The sequence below is a fragment of the Saccoglossus kowalevskii genome, chromosome 16 (assembly GCF_978046115.1).
Source record: "Saccoglossus kowalevskii chromosome 16, keSacKowa6.1, whole genome shotgun sequence".
NCBI lineage: Eukaryota > Metazoa > Hemichordata > Enteropneusta > Harrimaniidae > Saccoglossus > Saccoglossus kowalevskii.
Genome location: NC_140656.1, coordinates 27,490,744 through 27,515,904, shown reverse-complemented (window position 1 = coordinate 27,515,904; position 25,161 = coordinate 27,490,744). Strand labels below are relative to the sequence as shown.

The 25,161-nt window shown below is 34.2% G+C and overlaps 1 protein-coding gene across 2 annotated transcripts in view; it reads left to right on the top strand.

Moving 5' to 3' along the window:
• The window catches only part of LOC102802285 (huntingtin-interacting protein 1-like), a 54,134-nt gene that overhangs the window by 14,572 nt on the left and 14,401 nt on the right, over window positions 1-25,161 (top strand). Inside the window, exons 1-14 of one of the 2 annotated variants that reach the window (XM_085491299.1) lie at window positions 2,797-3,398; window positions 6,064-6,127; window positions 7,035-7,177; window positions 7,674-7,730; window positions 8,418-8,498; window positions 8,826-8,902; window positions 10,048-10,109; window positions 10,995-11,135; window positions 11,606-11,739; window positions 17,287-17,430; window positions 18,625-18,788; window positions 21,382-21,526; window positions 23,432-23,516; window positions 23,777-23,865. In XM_085491299.1, coding sequence (XP_085347425.1) covers window positions 3,201-3,398; window positions 6,064-6,127; window positions 7,035-7,177; window positions 7,674-7,730; window positions 8,418-8,498; window positions 8,826-8,902; window positions 10,048-10,109; window positions 10,995-11,135; window positions 11,606-11,739; window positions 17,287-17,430; window positions 18,625-18,788; window positions 21,382-21,526; window positions 23,432-23,516; window positions 23,777-23,865 — 1,584 coding nt within the window. In that variant the 5' untranslated portion in view covers window positions 2,797-3,200. Of the gene's footprint in view, window positions 1-2,796; window positions 3,399-6,063; window positions 6,128-7,034; window positions 7,178-7,673; window positions 7,731-8,417; window positions 8,499-8,825; window positions 8,903-10,047; window positions 10,110-10,994; window positions 11,136-11,605; window positions 11,740-17,286; window positions 17,431-18,624; window positions 18,789-21,381; window positions 21,527-23,431; window positions 23,517-23,776; window positions 23,866-25,161 lie in introns of those variants that run through there. The other variant, XM_085491300.1, reaches the window with a different exon arrangement.

Here is a 25,161-nt window from a genome sequence, read left to right as displayed (position 1 = left end):
CAGATATTGAGTGATCACATCCTGCTCCATATGCGGCACTGGCCTTGTATCATTCTCAGTCATAACCATGTAGTTTCTTTTCTTTACTAGCATAGAGTTTTTATTTCTGTATTTATTTATAATAATTTACACTGTAGTCTGCTCAATCTGATTAAAATAAGATCCTAGTTTGGGCTTTTTTTTTCATATATTCTATTATTTTTTTTTCAAAATTTATTTGCTGGTATTTTTTTAAAGTTTTGGTAATCGCGAAAGCCCTTGTGTCTAGTTGGTCCAAAAAATTATAAAATATTGCTTTAACATTTTTGTGGGAAAAAATATGGCATTCACAATGTCATATTTTTTCCGCAAAAATTTGGTGTAATTTTTTTTTCATTTTTACAATTGTTTAATTAATTTTAAAGTAAATGGAACTATTTTCTTATTTTCTGTAGCTCTTGATCAAAAATTTGAAAAACAAATTTTTGCAGGTTTATTTTGTGACAAAAAGTTGACTTGGTTCAGAAATCAAAGATCAGATGTAATAAGCACATTGGGGCTCAAAAATTAAGCAATTAGTTAAAAAAAATAATAAAATAACCACTGACAGGGTCTTTTTTTATCCTTTGAATATTTATTTCAAATTTGTTGTCTTTCACAAAATAAAGTCGTATAATTTTATCTTTATCTAGGTAAAGGAAATATAAGTTCATTTGTTACAATATTTTTTTTTTCAAATTTGAATAATTTCACCGTAATTTTTCAGTGGAACTCTACACATAAGACATACCGTAAAATCTGTATTAGAAGCCGCATCTTTAATAGAAGTCGCGCCCATTCTTTTTGAATAATTGAGAATCAAAAATTCATCGTTTCTCATATGTGTAGATGCTCTAATAGAAGCCGCATGTTGCATTGTACCATTTTAATAGAAGCCGTGTTTTCTAATATAGATTTTACAGCTAGTCCAGTATTATCATAGCGTATATAATATGTTGGTAGCAGTAGCCGTATTTACAGGTCATTTGAATACGCTATGTCTGAGAATTAATGATCTGTATCGAATCAAACATTTTTGTGCAATTATTATCTCAAGCATTGAGGTTCACTTAAGGGAATTATTGCTTAGAAGATTTCAAAAGTTTGCTCCATATAATGCTATACGTTTTATATACCAGTACATTACTAAATATAAACAAAAGATTACCACAACTGCTCGCTAGAGGGCGAACCTCCAAGCTTCTCAATTACAGAGCTTACATGAATTACAGAGATTTTTCGAAGGTCAAAATAAATAATATTTTAATGACTTGAATTTTGGCTCCTGTGTGCAAAGCAGTCTTTGCAGTATGTATGTATGTCTGTTACACCAGTTCCTCAGTACCCCATTTTCCCCCATCTGTTTCTCCACTTTGCGGAGGAAGCTGGGGTAGTTACTCCAGTACTGGTCAGATTTCAATGAAACGTAGTATATATATATACTATATTCGCAGACCTGATTAGTTTTAGGTAAAAATCCATGCATATTAATTACCTAATCTGTATAATAATTAGTAATTTTTTCACTGCTATCTCAAGTTCTGATCATCAAATTTCAGTGAAACTTGGTACATATATGCTCTATTACAATGGACTAAACCTAATCAGGTTTTGGTTAAAATCTGTGTAATTACCTAATTTGCATAAAAATTCATAAATTTATGGCCTATACATGTGACATTGCATAGACCTCATTAGTTTTATGTTAAAATCTTTGCATAATAATTACCTAATTTACATAATAATTCCCATCAATATCTCAAGTAGTAATCTTATTTCAATGAATAATATAAACAATATGATGACCTAGTTAGTTTTGGGTTTAATTATATAAATAATTATTACCCAATTTGCATAATTTGTTAACATTGTAATGAAAAGTGGAATGTAAGTGCCCCGGAAATTTGGTACGTACATGTAGATGCTCTGGTGGAATTCACAGACGTGATTAGTTTAACATTGAAAACAATATATATTGATTACCGATATCCAATTTTTGTTTATAGCCAACTTCTGATATCTCAAAAAATTTCTGGTAGAGGTGCTCTAAAATAATTGGACTGCAAAACACAGATGTAAATACAAATATAGTTTCTGTGAGTAATATAAACTACAATAATGTGGATCACATTGTTTCCACATTATGCATCTCAAATAGCAGACAAATATTAGTTGCCAAGCTTCTTATTTTGAATTTTTAATTAATTTGAAATATGATTTCAATACTCTCAGTTCTTTGATTTGTATGAGTGTTTAATTTTCTTCATTTATTATTTTCTATGTGGAAATATTTACTATTGTTATGTGGAAATATTTAATTGTTTTGTGAAAGTGCAGTGTGACCTTTAAAGCAACAATTTATACAACGTATTCTAAATCTCCTGGGGGAAGTCTGAGTCTAGTCTATGATTACTGAGAGATGAAATAAACATTCCAAACATGTCAACAGTTAATTCTGTCTAGGGCCTGGTCAGTTGAAGAGTAGAGGGGTGTAGAATTTTATCATATTCTGAAGATTATATTTCATCCTATTTCATCCTTTTACTGCAAACCATGTGACAAGAATAACAATTCAGTGTTTATTAATTAATACCATTAATAATGTAGATTAACATATTTGTCTAGAACTCCCCCAAATATCTGTTTGAACTGTCCCTCACGACTTTTACGGAATAATAAAGTGGGAGGTTTCAGTTTTTATACGCTGTATAATTCACAGTTTTATTATTCTGCCAATAAAATATCCTGTTTACATGTGAGTAAAATAAGACGACAAGAGATCTGACTGCTTGAGTTGTTTGTTAGACGTCCCGCTATATCCATGTGTCTGCATGGGGTAAAAGTTGGTGTATTCGCAAGGTACTTTCTGTTCAAGGTCGTTCATCTCACTGATGGGGAGTCTGAAACCACTTGGAGGCATACTCTGACGTACTTGAGTTTATCCTTGCCTGGAGACAAAAACAACACTGATGAACTGTGGCGTATTAGTTTTCACCTCAAGTACAGCAGTGGCAGCCACCGATTAATTAATTCAGTGCTCAGCGTTGAAAAACAGGAAATTCCTGCATTTCATGCATTTACTTAGGGAGGTTGTGAGACGTGGAGTTATGGGTACCTTGTCTGGTCTATAAAATCAGACTGAAAGTTCTTGTTGAAAACACTCTGTCAAGTGATTAGCTAACATGCCGAAACGGACCCGGTTACACGAGGAGGTGGAGGAGGACTGTACCGCTGAGACTGAAACGATCCTCACTAAGTGTGTTTCAGGTGATACATCACTGAATACAAATGTGACTGAGGAGAAAGAAAAGGAGGATAATGATGAGAAGGAAAGTGTTGGAAATGGTGTTTCTCCAGTTTTGATTTCTGTTCAAAAAATGGTAGGATTAAGCTATAAATTATAGAGTTGTAATTGTGTTGAATTATCAGTATATAGCAGTGTATAATGCTGTCTTTGTTTCTGCTGACAGTAATACCTTTGTTAACACACTGTATTATAATGTCTGGAAAAAACAGTCATTACTCTAGAAAGTCTATTTGTTTTTGCTGTCACAGTACAGCTATTATGTGTGTAGGAATGGGGACAAGGTTGTATAGTTGTATTTGCACAATCAAAAATAATCATAAAATTTAGGGGGTGTTTCCTGGTGGGTCTGGTACCATATTTGCTCTTTCAGAAGTGGACTTGAGATAAAAATTTAATTTAGTGTATGCTGGGTCATTAAAATAGGACTGGACCATAGACACGCTTTTGTCATTTACGTAAATGCATGCGCTGTTAATTTAGCATCATTGTTCTCATTGTTTCAGGAGATTGAATTATTGTTAGCTGCAAATTTAGTTGTGTCCATCCATCCATCCATCCATCCATCTATCCATCTATCGATACAGAATCATATCAGGAGCACTATTGCAGATAAAGATATTCGCAGTGTTATATTCATTGAAGACATTGTAGATCTGATCAACCTATTTAATAACTATATATCATCGTGCCACCTCATGAAAAATGCATTAATATCATATTTGGAGTAATATATTCCAGATTCAAACAGTGCTTGTAATAAAAAGATGCCGGGGATCTGCCATCTTTAATAGCTTTCTTGTTTTTAGTCTTCGTTTGAATGAAGTCCGAAAACTGAGACTGAGACTGGATTAACTTTGTATGTGTGGGCATGTTGCGTCTGTGCTAACGACTGTTCATATCTAGCAGTATCTCACACATGCTTGGACTGATTAAGTTTTAAGATTGAGTTCAACACATACATCATCTTTTATATTGAACATATACATTTGTTTCATGAGATGGCCAATCGGCAGCTATTTTAAGGTAAAAATGCATCAAAACCAAATATTTTCACAATTCCGGTACAGGATTTCAGTCTGGTCCAGACGGATTTGTTTTAAACATTTTATATACATTAAAGCCAATGGGACACTGATGCACATAATTTTTGGATCAAGTTCAAAATGACCGACTGGCGGCCATTTTGTTTCAAAAAATGCAGTTCCTGATTCACATGTCTAACATGCCTTGACCGATCGATACATCATGCATCATATCAGATGGCCAAGTGGCAGCCATTTGAATGGCAAAATCACACATTTTAACCATTCCGGAAATAGATCTGTCATGCATGGATTGATTCTGTTCAAACATAGTGCATACGAAACGGCCCTTCATTTTATTTTTAGTTTAAATTGGCAGACTTGGCCTTTTTGAATGAATGCATTTCCATGGGGGCCATATCTCATGTATGCCAGACATCACACATCAGGTCATTTATCTTGCGCCTATAATACAAACATGGACTATGTCAAGAAAAAGTAGTTTTAATCTAAATTATTGAATTGAGAGCTCTGCCAAGAAGATGCATGTATGTCTCAAATAATGTTTGTGTTAACCAAAATGAATATTCAAAATACATGACATTTGTATAGTTCTATTATCACAAAATGATGCTGGAAATTTCAATTATGAAAATGTGAGTTGAGTATGACATGCATGCTCCTTCACAGCGTTGTAACTGACTCATCTGGTTCTCACGTGAAACATCTTTTATTATTTACTCTATTGCACAATTGTCTAGAACAAATATTGCACTTGATATGCTAAGACTAAGAACGCCGTACGTACTACCAGTTATATTCAAAACTAATAGTGTTCTACTGATACTACACAGAGACTATTAAATCAAGAGTGTTAAGCTACCTGTCGTAAAATATATATCACATAGATGTGGCATCTCCCAATTTGTTTGCTTTCTTATAAGTCATCCCCATGGAGTCGTGAGTGATTTTCATGGGCCCTAGGCAAGTAATAAAGGTTAATACTTCATAAACCCTATTAATACACCAGCATCTGTATACATAATTAATGCTATATTTGTATGAATTCTGCATGTATATACATGTATTGTCTGTGTTGTTATAATTGCAAAAGATGATCAATAATACATGTAATGTGGCCGCATGTTCGACAAGATTATTTTTTTGACAGTACATTTTACATTGACCTTTTCACTTACGTAATGTCAACACAGTGGGTAGATCTTCCATGCTAATAGGTTAATAATGCTACAGGATGTGGTTCATCCATTTCCTAGTCTTAATAAATGATACTGAAGATACATTGATTCTACACTTGGTTTTAAAAACCTTGGGAAAGAATATAGTATAGTATAGTGTAAATTTTGTCATCTATGGTGATCTGATAAAAATAGAATTATTTATATATATAGTAAAAAAAGTCAAATAAAACCAAAAACTAGACAAGTAAAATATGACAATAAAAAAAAATATATACCTACATTTGCATAATTTTGGTACAAGCCACAGACCTATTACAGTAAATAGCCATACCATAACAATTATTTGAATCTCTCAAGTCCACATGTGGTTCTTGTTGGAAAACTATTTTCTGCGTCATCAACAAATAACGTGATTGTTGACTGCATTCTGACTGTGATCCTGTAATCTTGTTTCAGCTGTCTGTCAAATTGTTATTTCCAGATGGTATTTATATATTTTGTTTTTCCTTCACAGACAACAAGTATCAACAAAGCCATCAGCACAAATGAAGTCCCAGTCAAAGAAAAACACTGCAGAAATATCCTTTGATGAAAACTTATACAACATGTAGTAGATAATAAACAGCTGAACATCCATAATTTAAAGGCTCACTTCCAGTTAAGCCTAATCTTACAACAAATTTACTTTTTGGATTAACAAAATGGATAACAAAAGAGAGATTAACTTTGTAAACAACATAAACAATAGTGTCCCATGATTCTTTAGTGCAATCCATGGGATTGGAAGTTTACATGCATGTACAAATTACTTGATGGGAAAGTCATCTTCAAAATTATTCAAAGAATCGCCATGACTACAGAGTTCAGTTAATGATTCATTTCACATTATATACCGTAAACATTTTAATTTTCATTGCTAGAAATTTTTTTGATTAGTTGGTTTTATCTCATTTGTGAAATTCACTGACGCTCTATGATCTAGGGCTGCAGTGAAATTGTTACTCTTTTATGGCTTTCACTGACTTGCAAATTGGCAGAATTTTGTCTTTTATGAAATTAAGGCAGTTTACACTAAATACTATTTTGAACAAACAAAAAACAGACAAACACTCAAGTTTAAAAATACATTTTTCCAAGCAATTAGTAATGAAGCTATAGCAGATGTTTAAGAATGATACTGTAAAATACTTTATTTTAGCTGGAATAAATTTTTGCTGAAAAAGACATTTTTGGTGCTTTGTATGGAATTTATTTTCACTGATTTTCGACAAGTTGAATGTAAAATATAGGAAAAAAGGTATATTCGCTGGATTTTATTTTCACTGAATCATTCCTTAAGCGAAAATGGCGAAAATTAATTCCAAGCGAAAATAAAGTATTCTACAGTAATTAAATTAGGTGATTAAAGACAATATCTTACACTGCATGTATATTGTTATTAGAATTATGATCAGAATTTTGATGTTTTCCTTAACTGACACTTATGTGCTATTATTGGTACTTTTCAAGAAAAGGGAGCTGGTACGTTTTGGAGTGTAAGCGGAAGATTACCATTACAAGGCAATCCCATATCGTGCTGGAAATTCTGTCACTGTTTACACAAAGTGCTTCGTGAAGGACACTCACATGTGAGTATTGCAAGTTTTATTTATTACAGTACCACATTTTTTTTTTGTCTTTTAAAATTTTTTTTATTCATATATTTTCCAAAAAAATACATTGCTTCAAAATAATCTTACATGTCAAAAAGATAATTAACAACATAAAATGAAGTGCAGTACCGGGTACCACTTTTGTGACTTAAAAAATGTTCAATGTGTTGCTGATGGTATCCAGCGGATTTTTATTAAATTAAGGATAAAATAAATATTAAAGGACTGTTTTTGCTGGTTTTGAAAGTTTAGCAGTTCTTGGGGTGCCATTTTTAATATTACAAATATAACTCTTTAGCTTTGTCAATTTTTTTTAATGAATGTTTACAGTTTACTATTATTTTCTAAGATGACTGAATTCCATGAGTGTGACTGTCTAAACCCCAAAAGAATGTTCAGTGGTACAAAGTTTTCAAATTTGCTATGTGAAAAATGAAATTGTGGTTTAATATTCCACCTTTTGTTTCTACAGGCAATAACAGACTCCATGAAGTACAGATCTCACATTATTGATTTGGGAAAGCTGTGGGTAAGCCAAGAAAACTTGTCATTATTGCTGAATTAATCAGCAAGAAGAAACACAATGTTCAGCGGTGTCGTTTCAACCATTGTGCACAAAAGTTTACTTTCCCGACATTCGGAAAATAAACCTGAAAATTTATATATGTTTAATTCCGCTGTTGAGTTTATCAAACGGAGCTAATCATATTACTGATTGTATGTCATCGTCAGTGTCAAATTTGTTCTTTTTCAACTTTTTCTTGAAAACAGTATGTCTACTTGCTTCGATATTGATCATATCATTGATATTGATCATTGATTTGTTCATTTTGTGATGATATTATTAATTCTCTAATTTCGATGAATATTTTTGGTAAAAAGTGATATGTTCAACTTTTTGTTGTATCATGAGACTTTGAAAATTCTTTGAATAATAGACTAGGGGGCTGTGGGCAAGTCTTACGTACGAGTCATTCTGCACATGCAAATTCCCTTCGTAATGTACTGAAGTCATGGAGACAGCCAATCAGTGATTACAGAGAATTGTATGCCATCTATGCATTTAAATAGCGATTCACCAGATCATTCTTGAGAACCCTGGGAAGGGTATTCTGAATGACTGGATTCCAGGCTAGTTTATTTTGTGTCAGGTGACAAAAGTTGACTTTAGTGTTCAAAGGGTTAATTACGTAATACATTGTTTTCATACATTTAGGGTCATTTAGAAGAAGGTTATGGCAAACTGATTGCTGCATATTGTACTTTAATCGTCACAAAGTTGGATTTTCACCACAAGGTAAAACTGACTGTACTTTGTTATATGCCTGGTGTACTGATACATGCCTTTTATCATCTTCGCTAACCAAGGTTAATTTGAAAGTATGTTTACATCGAGCTTGTGAAACTGCGTGATTCAAAAATGGCCTTTTATGTGTAGATCTATAATGTTAGATAGTAAATAATGGCTGTCGGTCTGCCATTTTGTTTGTCAAAAAGCACATTTGTATGCATATGGCCTCTGTTGAACTATCTGATCAAAACTTGGCTTTTTATTTTGCAATTTTATCAATGATTTTCCCAAAATAAATATTTTTAGAAAATAAAAACTGATTTTTTTTCACAGAATCCCAAAGTGCCCGGAAATTTGCAAATGACAGAGGATGAATTAGATGCCTTATCTGAAGGTGATGTCAATAATTTGTAAGTCCCTCTTGTTACTACCTTTGACCCCTTCAAGCGAAGTAGACTTGCCTGTGTGTATAATTTTACCATGTTAATAAAGACAGTCTGACCATCTCTCATTGGAAAGTATATTATGAGGTTAATACGAGGATACCTCAAAGTATGCACGAAGACAGTACAGTAGGAGTATCGACCGACACGCATTGTATACACCTGCTTACTGTCTGAGTGCATACTTTAAGGTATCCTCGTAATAACATTATTATACATCTTTTCCTCCCAGAAATACATCATGAGTATGCCAAAATCCAAAAAGTTTAGAACAGAATCAGTGAAAATTTCTGAACTGGACCAAGTTTGACCTTTGATCCAATTAAATGTTGAATGCAGTTGAACTTGTGACCCTCTTCAAGCTTTCAGGTGATAGCAAGTAGGAAATCGAAACAGACTCAACAAAGTTGAAATGAGAAATCATTTGGTCATAATAGATTGAAAAACAGGTCAAACAAGCTTTGTCAACAATTTTAGGTGTACTGGTAGTCAAATCTATGCAATGTTCTCTTTCTATGTTGCTTATCTACAATGCTAGTAAGTTGTAATGGTGATCAACTATTATTCATGAATTTGATTGATTGTGTGTGATTGGTTGAATTCTGATGGGTTGAATTTGATTGGTTTACATTTGGTTGGTTGATTGAATTTGATTGGTTTACATTTGGTTGGTAGATTGAATTTGATTGGTTCATTAAAATTGTCAATGTTGCATTATCCTTGTGCAGAAATAATACTGGCCAATGAGTATTTCATTTCCAAAGATACTTATTACAACAATGTTTGCATAAATGTGAATGATATTACTAGCATTGTATCTAGGCGTTTGTTGAGTAGCGTATAGTAAGTGGAATATCACATAGATTCTAGGCTAGTTTAGAAAAGGGCTTGTGAATCTGAATAGGTAATGAGATATTACTAGCATTGTATCTAGGCGTTTGTTGAGTAGCGTATAGTAAGTGGAATATCAAATAGATTCTAGGCTAGTTTAGAAAGAGCTTGTGAATCTGAATAGGTAATGAGATATTACTAGCATTGTACCTAGGCATTAGTTGCAAGGCATGCATACCCTCACTATTATTACTGATGTTCATAACCTTTGTGTCTTTTAGTTTTCAGTTAACGGTTGAGTTATTTGATTACTTAGATGCTGTACTCGGTGCGGAAGGGGCAGGTAAGACCATCACGTCATGTGTGCATTGTGCTGTTATTTTTACCACCATATTTTTTCCTTAAAAAAAATTAAAGCAACGTTTTGATGTCTTTTTTTTAGTTCTTCATTAATTTTGCACCAAATGAACATAATTTCCTTCTTGCTGCAAGTCTTGATCAAATATTTCTTCCATGGCAATAAATACAAGTGAAAATGACAGCTGTTTATCATGCAGGGAATATTTGTATTTGTGTCCCGTACTCCAACAGATTTGATGAATTTTCAAATATTTCCCACAGCTTGTGCAAATATTAGGACAACCACTAGGGAATAGGTGATTTTCCGTACAATTGCGAGATTTCGCGAGATGCATGAAAGATGCACGTTGAACATCTGCCGTAAAAATCGAACGATTTGATTTTGAACTCAAATTTCTTTATTTCGTAGTTCACATCGACCGGCCGATCTTCGACAGAGAAATATTGCTTCTGAATACGCTTACTTAATCGAAATTGCCTATCATCAAATGTGGACAGCACATTATTAAGCATGGAAATGTGCCCCAAAATACTTTCACGTTCCCACGCGATGTTTGACGCCACTACGACGCTATGACCTTTGTTTGTCCTGTTTTTACGTTTGATTTCACGCATAACGCGTGATTCTCGCAGTGAACGGAAAATGGTCTATTGGAAAGGAGTACTTATACATGTATGTGTCCTATGAGTTGAATATGTAATTACGTAAATGACAACGTGTGTCAAGTGTAATATTCATACTCTGTTGAAGATTGCTTGTAATATGACCACAAGACTTCGAACTACAAATACTTCACACTCTGTACAAATATTTCACAGCAGTGAAAATATTTGTAATAATTAATTATTATTTATCGTTCTGTTTCAGTTTTCAATTCATTTGATCCACGGCGATCTAATTCTATGACGTCCACCGGTCAGTGTCGATTAGCACCGCTGATACCGATGATACAAGATGCCAGTCAGCTATATGATCTGTCGGTGAAAATACTCTTCAAATTGCACGGATGTAAGTTACACACTTATTTCTACGATTAAAAGTTTGCAGACTAACTTTTCTTGTTCTCCCACAGCTTACCCTTTAAATTTTCCCCACAGTAAAAAAACAAACATTTTGAATATTTGTAAATTGTCCTATGTGAACATGTATGTAACATATATACCAATAGTCAATGATTTGAACTACTACTTTATGACATCTGTGAACTTCAGTGATTGGCTTATACTGTGTTAACAACATTACCTTTTTCTGTTCATGCAACATTTCAACGTTAATTTCTTTGTTCATTCGGACCAAACAAGACATAATTTGTCATTGCCTTGAGATTTTGATCAACGTTAAAAAAATATGTTGTTTTATTTTGTGAAACGTGACAATGGTCAATGGTAATGTCGTTACAATTATATCTTAGAATAGTAAGCATATGATTTTAATGTCTTCACTGTTGCTATGGTTACTCTGACCATGTTTGATTTCAGGTCTTCCGGGTGACACGTTAGCTGGACATCGAGAACGATTTAAACAACAGTTCCGTGCATTAAAGGATTTTTTCCACAAAGCCAGTAACTTACAATACTTCAAACACTTAATACAGGTTCCTCAACTTCCAGAAGTAAGTATTACATAGCCAGTAACTTACAATACTTCAAACACATACAGTAATACACATTTCTCAACTTTGAGACATAATTATTACAAAGCCAGTAACTTACAATACTTCGAACACATGATACAGATTCCTCAAATTCCAGACGTAAGTATTACAAAGCCAGTAACTTACAATACTTCAAACACATAATACAGGTTCCTCGAACTCCAGAAGTGAGTATTACATAGCCAGTAACTTACAATACTTCAAACACTTAATACACATTCCTCAACTTCCAGACGTAAGTATTACAAAGCCAGTAACTTACAATACTTCAAACACATACAGTAATACACATTTCTCAACTTCGAGACATAATTATTACAAAGCCAGTAACTTACAATACTTCGAACACATGATACAGATTCCTCAAATTCCAGACGTAAGTATTACAAAGCCAGTAACTTACAATACTTCAAACACATAATACAGGTTCCTCGAACTCCAGAAGTGAGTATTACATAGCCAGTAACTTACAATAATTCAAACACTTAATACACATTCCTCAACTCCCAGACGTAAGTATTATATAGCCAGTAACTTACAATACTTCAAACACATGATACAGATTCCTCAAATTCCAGAAGTAAGTATTACAAAGCCAGTAACTTACAATACTTCAAACACATGATACAGATTCCTCAAATTCCAGAAGTATTACAAAGCCAGTAACTTACAATACTTCAAACACTTAATACACATTCCTCAACTTCCAGACGTAAGTATTACACAGCCAGTAACTTACAATACTTCAAACACATAATACAGGTTCCTCGAATTCCAGAAGTGAGTATTACATAGCCAGTAACTTACAATACTTCAAACACATAATACAGGTTCCTCGAACTCCAGAAGTGAGTATTACATAGCCAGTAACTTACAATAATTCAAACACTTAATACAGGTTCCTCAACTTCCAGAAGTAAGTATTACATAGCCAGTAACTTACAATACTTCAAACACATACAGTAATACACATTTCTCAACTTTGAGACATAATTATTACAAAGCCAGTAACTTACAATACTTCGAACACATGATACAGATTCCTCAAATTCCAGACGTAAGTATTACAAAGCCAGTAACTTACAATACTTCAAACACATAATACAGGTTCCTCGAACTCCAGAAGTGAGTATTACATAGCCAGTAACTTACAATACTTCAAACACTTAATACACATTCCTCAACTTCCAGACGTAAGTATTACAAAGCCAGTAACTTACAATACTTCAAACACATACAGTAATACACATTTCTCAACTTCGAGACATAATTATTACAAAGCCAGTAACTTACAATACTTCGAACACATGATACAGATTCCTCAAATTCCAGACGTAAGTATTACAAAGCCAGTAACTTACAATACTTCAAACACATAATACAGGTTCCTCGAACTCCAGAAGTGAGTATTACATAGCCAGTAACTTACAATAATTCAAACACTTAATACACATTCCTCAACTCCCAGACGTAAGTATTATATAGCCAGTAACTTACAATACTTCAAACACATGATACAGATTCCTCAAATTCCAGAAGTAAGTATTACAAAGCCAGTAACTTACAATACTTCAAACACTTAATACACATTCCTCAACTTCCAGACGTAAGTATTACAAAGCCAGTAACTTACAATACTTCAAACACATAATACAGGTTCCTCGAATTCCAGAAGTGAGTATTACATAGCCAGTAACTTACAATACTTCAAACACATACAGTAATACACATTTCTCAACTTCGAGACATAATTATTACAAAACTAGTAACTTACAATACTTCAAACACATGATACAGATTCCTCAAATTCCAGAAGTAAGTATTACAAAGCCAGTAACTTACAATACTTCAAACACTTAATACACATTCCTCAACTTCCAGACGTAAGTATTACAAAGCCAGTAACTTACAATACTTCAAACGCTTAATACACATTCCTCAATTAACTTCCAGACGTAAGTATTACAAAGCCAGTAACTTACAATAATTCAAACACTTAATACACATTCCTCAACTCCCAGACGTAAGTATTATATAGCCTGTAACTTACAATACTTCAAACACATGATACAGATTCCTCAAATTCCAGAAGTAAGTATTACAAAGCCAGTAACTTACAATACTTCAAACACTTAATACACATTCCTCAATTAACTTCCAGACGTAAGTATTACAAAGCCAGTAACTTACAATAATTTAAACACTTAATACACATTCCTCAACTCCCAGACGTAAGTATTATATAGCCTGTAACTTACAATACTTCAAACACATGATACAGATTCCTCAAATTCCAGAAGTAAGTATTACAAAGCCAGTAACTTACAATACTTCAAACACATAATACAGGTTCCTCGAATTCCAGAAGTGAGTATTACATAGCCAGTAACTTACAATACTTCAAACACTTAATACACATTCCTCAACTTCCAGACGTAAGTATTACAAAGCCAGTAACTTACAATACTTCAAACACTTAATAAACATTCCTAAACTTCCAGGCGTAAGTATTACATATCCAGTAACTTACACTACTTCAAACACATAATACAGGTTCCTCGAACTCCAGAAGTGAGTATTACATAGCCAGTGACTTACAATACTTCAAACGCTTAATAGACATTCCTCAACTTCCAGACGTAAGTATTACAAAGCCAGTAACTTACAATACTTCAAACACATACAGTAATACACATTTCTCAACTTCGAGACATAATTATTACAAAACTAGTAACTTACAATACTTCAAACACATGATACAGATTCCTCAAATTCCAGAAGTATTACAAAGCCAGTAACTTACAATACTTCAAACACTTAATACACATTCCTCAACTCCCAGACGCAAGTATTACAAAGCCAGTAACTTACAATACTTCAAACACATGATACAGATTCCTCAAATTCCAGAAGTAAGTATTACAAAGCCAGTAACTTACAATACTTCAAACACTTAATACACATTCCTCAACTTCCAGACGTAAGTATTACAAAGCAAGTAACTTACAATACTTCAAACGCTTAATACACATTCCTCAATTAACTTCCAGACGTAAGTATTACAAAGCCAGTAACTTACAATAATTCAAACACTTAATACACATTCCTCAACTCCCAGACGTAAGTATTATATAGCCTGTAACTTACAATACTTCAAACACATGATACAGATTCCTCAAATTCCAGAAGTAAGTATTACAAAGCCAGTAACTTACAATACTTCAAACACTTAATACACATTCCTCAATTAACTTCCAGACGTAAGTATTACAAAGCCAGTAACTTACAATAATTCAAACACTTAATACACATTCCTCAACTCCCAGACGTAAGTATTATATAGCCTGTAACTTACAATACTTCAAACACATGATACAGATTCCTCAAATTCCAGAAGTAAGTATTACAAAGCCAGTAACTTACAATACTTCAAACACTTAATACACATTCCTCAACTTCCAGACGTAAGTATTACAAAGCCAGTAACTTACAATACTTCAAACACTTAATACACATTCCTCAATTAACTTCCAGACGTAAGTATTACAAAGCCAGTAACTTACATTACTTCAAACACTTAATACACATTCCTCAACTTCCAGGCGTAAGTATTATATAGCCACTAACTTGCAATACTTCAAACACATAATACAGGTTCCTCGAACTCCAGAAGTGAGTATTACATAGCCAGTGACTTACAATACTTCAAACACTTAATAGACATTCCTCAACTTCCAGACGTAAGTATTACAAAGCCAGTAACTTACAATACTTCAAACACATACAGTAATACACATTTCTCAACTTCGAGACATAATTATTACAAAACTAGTAACTTACAATACTTCAAACACATGATACAGATTCCTCAAATTCCAGAAGTATTACAAAGCCAGTAACTTACAATACTTCAAACACTTAATACACATTCCTCAACTCCCAGACGCAAGTATTATATAGCCAGTAACTTACAATACTTCAAACACATGATACAGATTCCCCAAATTCCAGAAGTAAGTATTACAAAGCCAGTAACTTACAATACTTCAAACACTTAATACACATTCCTCAACTTCCAGACGTAAGTATTACAAAGCCAGTAACTTACAATACTTCAAACACTTAATACACATTCCTCAATTAACTTCCAGACGTAAGTATTACAAAGCCAGTAACTTACATTACTTCAAACACTTAATACACATTCCTCAACTCCCAGACGTAAGTATTATATAGCCAGTAACTTACAATACGGTACTTCAAACACATAATACAGGTTCCTCGAACTCCAGAAGTGAGTATTACATAGCCAGTAACTTACAATACTTCAAATACTTAATACACATTCCTCAACTTCCAGACGTAAGTATTACAAAGCCAGTAACTTACAATACTTCAAACACTTAATACACATTCCTCAACTTCCAGACGTAAGTATTACAAAGCCAGTAACTTACAATACTTCAAACACATAATACAGGTTCCTCGAATTCCAGAAGTGAGTATTACATAGCCAGTAACTTACAATACTTCAAACACTTAATACACATTCCTCAACTTCCAGACGTAAGTATTACAAAGCCAGTAACTTACAATACTTCAAACACTTAATAAACATTCCTAAACTTCCAGACGTAAGTATTACATATCCAGTAACTTACACTACTTCAAACACTTAATACACATTCCTCAACTTCCAGACGTAAGTATTACATAGCCAGTAACTTACACTACTTCAAACACAATAATACACATTCTTGAGCTTGTGCTGGCATATTATTTGTACAACACAAACTGTCTTCAGTTCATAAAGATTATTATGCTTATGTCAATTTCCATTAAAGCGGCACAGTTGTCACACTATGTTCTGTTCGATGTAGGTCCCATGAGACGTGCACAACACATGACAAAATTCAACTATGGCGCTCTGATAGGAATGCATTCCACTAATGTTGTACTCACAAAAGTATTTGAATGTTTGTGGTTACTTGTCGTTTGTCTGAATCAAATTATCTAACGAATAATTAATCACATTACATAAGCAAATAACACCGAATAAACGGCAAGGTAAAGACTACGTCTAATTATAGTAAATACGTACTGCGTGCGTGACTCGAACCGGTGCTCGCGTACGGCACCTAATCGCCTAGCTTCACGCCACTACACGTCTTCCCCTCGGCAACTGGGCATCCCCAAAAAAGGATGCTTAATAACCGGTTATTAAGCATCTATTTTTGGGGGTGGCCGAGGGGAAGACGTGTAGTGGCGTGAAGCTAGGCGATTAGGTGCCGTACGCGAGCGCCGGTTCGAGTCACTCACGCAGTACATATTTACTATAATTAGACATAGTCTTTACCTTGCCGTTTATTCAGTGTTATTTGCTTACTTTACTTCCTATGTCGACAGCAACTATGAGTTTAAAATCACATTATATAATGTTTTGTAATGTAATTTGTAAATAATCCGATTGCTGTATTACTGAAAATTATTTCGATTTTCTTGTAGAATCCACCAAACTTCCTAATTGCATCTGATTACAGTAGCCATATTAGTCCAGTGGTTGTTATGGCGACCCAGGATGATGATGTGGACAGCATTATGACGCCAGATAGTCCGCCGTCTGTGAGTAGCAGCAGTAACCAAAGCAGAGTCAGTATCATTTCACTTACATTTCAAACTCTTTCACCCCTATCTGAGAGTGGAATCACCTATTCATGAATATTCATTGGTGAACATGTAGAATGATTGGTTAAAGATTTCAGTATGAAACATTTGTTCAAATTTTTGAAAATATTAACCACAGATTGATTTTTTTTGCATATACATAACATATCATTGGTTTTTGGTCTTCCAGTCAAAAATTATTTTCTGAATGATAACAAAAATGAAACATTCTATTGTGTTTTCCTGTAAGTGCCTCAAAAAACTTTTAATTTTAACCAAGTGTTCTTTCTGACTCTGATGGTGGTGGTGAAAATTTATTTTTTTTGTTTTAAAATAAATTTTAGAAATTACATTTTGTATACATTAAAATATCACATTTATTGCAGACTCCAGTAGATAAGATATTAGTTGTCCCACTAGCCTTGGAATCTGTATAGATATCTTTGTTGTTTTTGCAGACTCCCGTAGATGAGACATTAGTGGTCCCACTAGCCTTGGAATCTGTATAGATATCTTTGTTGTTTTTGCAGACTCCCGTAGATGAGACATTAGTTGTCCCACTAGCCTTAGAATCTGTATAGATATCTTTGTTGTTTTTGCAGACTCCCGTAGATGAGACATTAGTTGTCCCACTAGCCTTGGAATCTGTATAGATATCTTTGTTGTTTTTGCAGACTCCCGTAGATGAGACATTAGTTGTCCCACTAGCCTTGGAATCTGTATAGATATCTTTGTTGTTTTTGCAGACTCCCGTAGATGAGACATTAGTTGTCCCACTAGCCTTGGAATCTGTATAGATATCTTTGTTGTTTTTGCAGACTCCCGTAGATGAGACATTAGTTGTCCCACTAGCCTTGGAATCTGTATAGATATCTTTGTTGTTTTTGCAGACTCCCGTAGATGAGACATAAGTTGTCCCACTAGCCTTGGAATCTGTATAGATATCTTTGTTGTTTTTGCAGACTCCCGTAGATGAGACATTAGTTGTCCCACTAGCCTTGGAATCTGTATAGATATCTTTGTTGTTTTTGCAGACTCCCGTAGATGAGACATTAGTTGTCCCACTAGCCTTGGAATCTGTATAGATATCTTTGTTGTTTTTGCAGACTCCCGTAGATGAGACATTAGTTGTCCCACTAGCCTTGGAATCTGTATAGATATCTTTGTTATTTATTGCAGACTCCAGTAGATGAGACATTAGTTGTCTTCGGACAGAATGTGGATCTATTTTCAGATGAGACCAAACTTTGCAAACTGTTTGGAGATGATGATTTTGCGTCACAAAATGGACAGTTTGGTGCATCACCACCACCAGTTCCACCTCTACCTGTGAAGGACGAGAGGTAGGTATTATGTTTCATTAAATCTCACCTGCCTTTTCTATATTTACATATTTGAAGGCATGACAGTCAATATAAAAAAATGACAAAACACAATTGTTAGTCAGTATTAACCATAGTTCAAGGTCTGTATTGTGGTACCTGTTGAATGAACTGTGTAAACTGTGTACATGTAAACTGAATTTACCAAGTCTGAAAACAATATCAACAAGTTCATTATCCTTATTAATACTAACCATCCTAAACTAATTAGACATGTGACACGGTATCTGAAAGTGTGTTTTGAAAAACACAAACTACATTAAAAACGAAAACGAAAACGGGGACTTATAACTCGGTCTCCGTCCGTGCTTCCGTGCGTCTGTGCGTCCGTCCGGAGTCATATCTCAGAATCCCTTGGACCGATTCCGTTCATTCTTTGCATGTACCTAGTACTTTATGTAGGACATATGCACATGCAGTGGTTTGGCGATTCGATTCAAAATGGCTGACTGGCAGCCATCTTGTTTTTTGAAAATGTTGTATTTTGGACATGCTTTGTCAGTTTTCATTCAAACTTGGTACATATATTATATATGTTAGGATACGTGTCCATGACGATTTATTTCACAATTTGATCGAAGATGGCCGACTGGCAGTCATCTTGTTTTTTGAAAATAATGTATTTTAGACATGCTTTGTCAGTTTTCATTCAAACTTGGTACATAGATCATACATGTTAGGATACATGTCCATGACGATTTATTTCACAATTAGATCAAAGATGGCCGACTGGCAGCCATCTTGTTTTTTGAAAATGTTGTATTTTGGACATGCTTTGTCAGTTTTCATTCAAATTTAGTACATAGATCATATATGTTAGGATACATGTCCCCGACTGTTCCTGAGTCTGTCCGTCCGTCCGTGTGTCCGTCCGTGTGTCCGTGCGTCAGTCTGTCCAGAGTCATATTTCAGAATCCTGTGGACCGATTCTGTTCATTCTTTGCATGTGCCTAGTACCTTATGTGGGACATATGCACATGCAGTGGTTTAGTGATTTGATTCAAAGTGGCCGACTGGCAGCCATCTTGTTTTTTGAAAATGTTTTGGACATGCTTTGTCAGTTGTCATTCAAACTTGTTACATAGATTATACATGTTAGGATACATGTCCATGATGATTTTTTTCGCAATTGGATCAAAGATGGTCAACTGACAGGCATCTTTTTTTTTTTTATGTGGTATCTTGGACATGTTCTGTCAGTTTTCATTCAAATTTGGCACATACATGTACTTTATACATGTTAGGATGCATGTCCATGACAATTTGTTTCAAAATCTGGTCGAGGATGGTCGATTGACAGCCATCTGACTTTTTGGCCTTCCTACTATATTTCCACAATTTATGTACCATTTTCATTCGTATTTGGCACATACATCATACATATCAGTGTGTTTCATAATCAGATCAAAGATGGCAGAATAACGGCTGTTTTTATTTTTGGCCATATTACTGTACTACACGGAACACATGTTTTGATATAAATAAACAATCTGTTGTATACGCCACTTGGAACTCAAGTTTCAAGGACGCGCTCGGGACAACCCCTCCGCTTTAATATGAAGAGCACAAAAGGAACTTTCAAAAATTTAACAGGGACTGTATCATTTTCAATGACTTGTTATTATTTGTAATACTGACAATATTGGTACAGACCAAACAAAGAACAGTAGACTACTCACATAGGCAGCTGTGACAAGTGATGGTTTAATGACCATAACCAACTCAAATTTTGGTTAAGACCACCTTACCTTTGCCAAATTTTGGATTACGTTATCCTGCCCAAATATGAATGTCTTTCCTGCATACTTTTTTATTTATTGATTTAATTATTAAACTTTGACAAAAGTCAGGATAGGTCAGATGGGCGGCCAGCACCTAAACAATAGAACAACTTTTCACGTACAATTCACAATACAGAAGAACAACATTAACAAATAAGATAATAAGCAATTACAAAAGAAGGTAAAAGTAATTAATATGCAATACAACATTTTGTACAGTGACAATGGCTAAGCAAAGTACATGATTTGTAAAATACAAACTTGTTGTAAAGAAGATTTTTATAAAACTTAAGTGGAATTTATAAGAAGCAACACCTCTCTACGAAGAATACCAGATACTGAAAATATTATATCCATATGTGATCAGCAACCAGGAATTATGGGAAAGAATGAGTCAACAGCCCATAAAACGGGAGGTATTTCAGAGACGCTGGCGCTGGCTGGGACATACCATATGAAAACCTGCCAAGGGCAGCACTGAAATGGAACCCACAGGGAAAAAGAAAACATGGGCCGTCCGAAAAACACCCGGCAACGGGACTTGGAGGTTGATGTCCGGAAGCTGGGCTATACCTGGGGAGAAGTGGAAAAACTGGCACAGGACCGGCCTGGTTGGAGGAATCTTGTTGGTGGTCTATGTCCCAAGAGGGATGATAGGCATAACTAACATTTCTCTAATGAATATCAGGATTATTTGTTTATTTATAATATTGCTAAGGTTGATTTATGTTAGGATTTTTAGTGGATACATTTTTGATGAACCTCCTTTTCAGAGACCAAGTAATAGAAAGATTGAAACAAGAAATCCTGACACTACGAAGACAGATGGATGATATGCGAGATGTAGACCAGAGGCTTATTGATGGATTAAAAATGAAAATTAACCAATTAGAAACAGATCTGATACGAACTCAAGAGGTAAATACAAAACAAATTATTGACATCATTAGGGTGATACTGTGAAACTGTTTTCGTCTCACTGAATGTTCATGATTTGATCCACAGTATCTATGGCGATGAAATTTGATTAAAGTCAATTAATAATATGTGATTCTGTTTAAAAAGCCAAAATTTCACATTTTTTTGAAGTCACAAAATCAGCGAAACTTTGTTTAGTAGTAGAGATACATTAAAGAGAAAGGTTTTTAGCAAGAATTTGTTTTCTGTTCTACTACTGGGAGTGGTTCAATTTAATCCAGTCACAAGTTTTGCCACCCTTTCTTTTCTTTCCTGATCTGCAACCATATTACTGTAAAATCTGTATTAGAAGCTGCGGCTTCTATTAAAATGATAGAATGCAACAGAGGGGATGCGGCTTCTATTAGAGCATCTACACATATGAGAAATGGTGAATTTTTGATTCTCAATTATTCAAAAATAATGGGTGCGACTTCTATTAGGGATGTGGCTTCTAATACAGATTTTACGGTAATCTGGAGATAATCCAAATTTGTGTTTGAATATAATGTTACTATTTTGTGTGGTAAAAAAGACGGTTAGGAAACAAACCGTGTTCTTTTCATTGGATGCGTGTCGCGGGTAAATATTTGAAACAAAAGACGTACTAATCTGTGATAAATCATTAACATAAAATGTAGACAGGAAATCACGCAAATATGACGTCATTTTTCATTGCAATCAACAACTGCACGCCATTTTTTTGTGTCTGTGTCGATACTTTTAGTAATACTAAAGTGTATGTTGTTACAGTGAATCCTGACAAAACCTGTCGCTCGGTTTAAACTCAATACAAATTTGTCTGTCTTGTATGGCATTTTTGTTTCTAAAGAACAAGATAGGCAGAAAACTGAAAAAAAAAAACATGATTAGAAAAAAAGACGTCAAAGAAACCATACAAGTGTTTATATTTCAGCCATGTGAAAGTTTTAATGCGGAGCCATGATATCACATACATTTTGTTGGAAATAAACAAAATATGCGATAAGATAACTGAAATGACCCGCCCATGCTCTTCAAAATGCATGTAAGCAGACCAAATATGCAACAACAGGCAGTTCCAAGGAAATTAAGAAAAATTGATTTGGCGAAGAGACTGCTAGAAAGTGTTCAAAAATTGTAGCGTTGACTAAAACTGTATTTAACGGCACGCTGAATATTGCAACATGAAAAATTTTCCAAAAAACTGAAACAAGGACAGACAAGAACAATTAAACAGGCTTTTTATGAAGCTGGCGGAAGTGTTGAATACATTTTCAACGATTTCTACGGCGTCTACAAAAAAAGTGTTACGACTTTAAACAAATTTGCTGATACAGTTACGCGAAAGCAAAATGATAAAATAAGCCCCCGAATCGCATACAACCATCATAAGTACGCACAGTAGTATACTAAAAATTCATTTGGTACTATTTTTTATAATATAATGTATTTTAAAATAACGACTTAGGGGTTAGAATTTTCATCACTTTTTATTCCGGGACCCAAGCTTACTTTCATGACAACAGTGAAAATGATAAATGACGATCCTCGATTCTGAATGTTATCGCAGTCACGAAGAGTACTCATCCGAAATGTACATGTAGTTCTTCGTAGAGCTTGTGCACTAAACGTGGATATTCTATCGAAAACGAGCTTAAAACATCAAATTCGTGGGACATCAAGTGATTGACACAAAAATGAAACAAAATGATGGGCCTTGAAATCTCAAGCTATAGAGGGCGTACACAGGGCAACACGCATCCTTGAGGGATTAGGCAGATTCACACCTTTTAACAATAGCTTTTCCTGACCATCTTTTTTAGCAACCGTGTTGTAACTAAATGGTCATGTATCACATCATTTTATTCTATACCTTATTAACAGGACAGTGCCACCATGAAAATTAGACTTGATGAATCAATCACATTAGCTAGTCAAGTACCTCAAGAAAAAGTTGTTGATCTTGAAAGTGAGTGATCTGCATATGCGTATATATTCTTGTTCTTGTGTTCAGTAAGATGATTTGTTCGTATTCTCTAACCAAACGTTCACATTTTGTACATTAAAAATGATTTACATGGACTATATCCATGCTTACATTGAACAATCGTAACACAAAAACAGTGGCACTTTAATTTGTTATTCAACAATATATATTTATTAATTTTACCACTCACTTTATTAACCTGACAAGGTCTGCATTTTGTGCTATAATATGTGTTCTTGTAGAACGTGTAAAAGTAAATGAAGAAAAATTTAAGAAAATGAAAGATGTCTACAATAATCTGAGAGAAGAACATGTTAAGCTAATCAGAAAGGTAACAGTTAGTCTGCTTGAATGGATCACTGCACACATCAAACACATCCAGAACACTGAATACATCTTACTATGAACACATAAAACACACCAGAACACTGAATACATCTTACTATGAACACATAAAACACATCAGAATACTGAATACATCTTACTATGAACACATCAAACACATCAGAACACTGAATACATCTTACTATGAACACATAAAACACACCAGAACACTGAATACATCTTACTATGAACACATCTTACTATGAACACATCAAACACATCCAGAACACTGAATACATCTTACTATGAACACATAAAACACACCAGAATACTGAATACATCTTACTATGAACACATCAAACACATCAGAATACTGAATACATCTTACTATGAACACATAAAACACACCAGAACACTGAATACATCTTACTATGAACACATCAAACACACCCAGAACACTGAATACATCTTACTATGAACACATCAAACACATCCAGAACACTGAATACATCTTACTATGAACACATCAAACACATCCAGAACACTGAATACATCTTACTATGAACACATAAAACACACCAGAATACTGAATACATCTTACTATGAACACATCAAACACATCCAGAATATTGAATACATCCTACTATGAACACATCAAACACATCCAGAACACTGAATACATCTTACTATGAACACATCAAACACATCCAGAACACTGAATATATCTTACTATGAACACATCAAACACATCAGAATACTGAATACATCTTACTATGAACACATCAAACACATCCAGAACAGTGAATACATCTTACTATGAACACATCAAACACATCCAGAACACTGAATACATCTTACTATGAACACATCAAACACATCCAGAACACTGAATACATCTTACTATGAACACATAAAACACACCAGAATACTGAATACATCTTACTATGAACACATCAAACACATCCAGAATACTGAATACATCTTACTATGAACACATCAAACACATCCAGAACACTGAATACATCTTACTATGAACACATCAAACACATCCAGAACACTGAATACATCTTACTATGAACACATAAAACACACCAGAATACTGAATACATCTTACTATGAACACATCAAACACATCAGAATACCGAATACATCTTACTATGAACACATCAAACACATCCAGAACACTGAATACATCTTACTATGAACACATCAAACACATCCAGAACACTGAATACATCTTACTATGAACACATCAAACACATCCAGAACACTGAATACATCTTACTATGAACAAATCAAACAC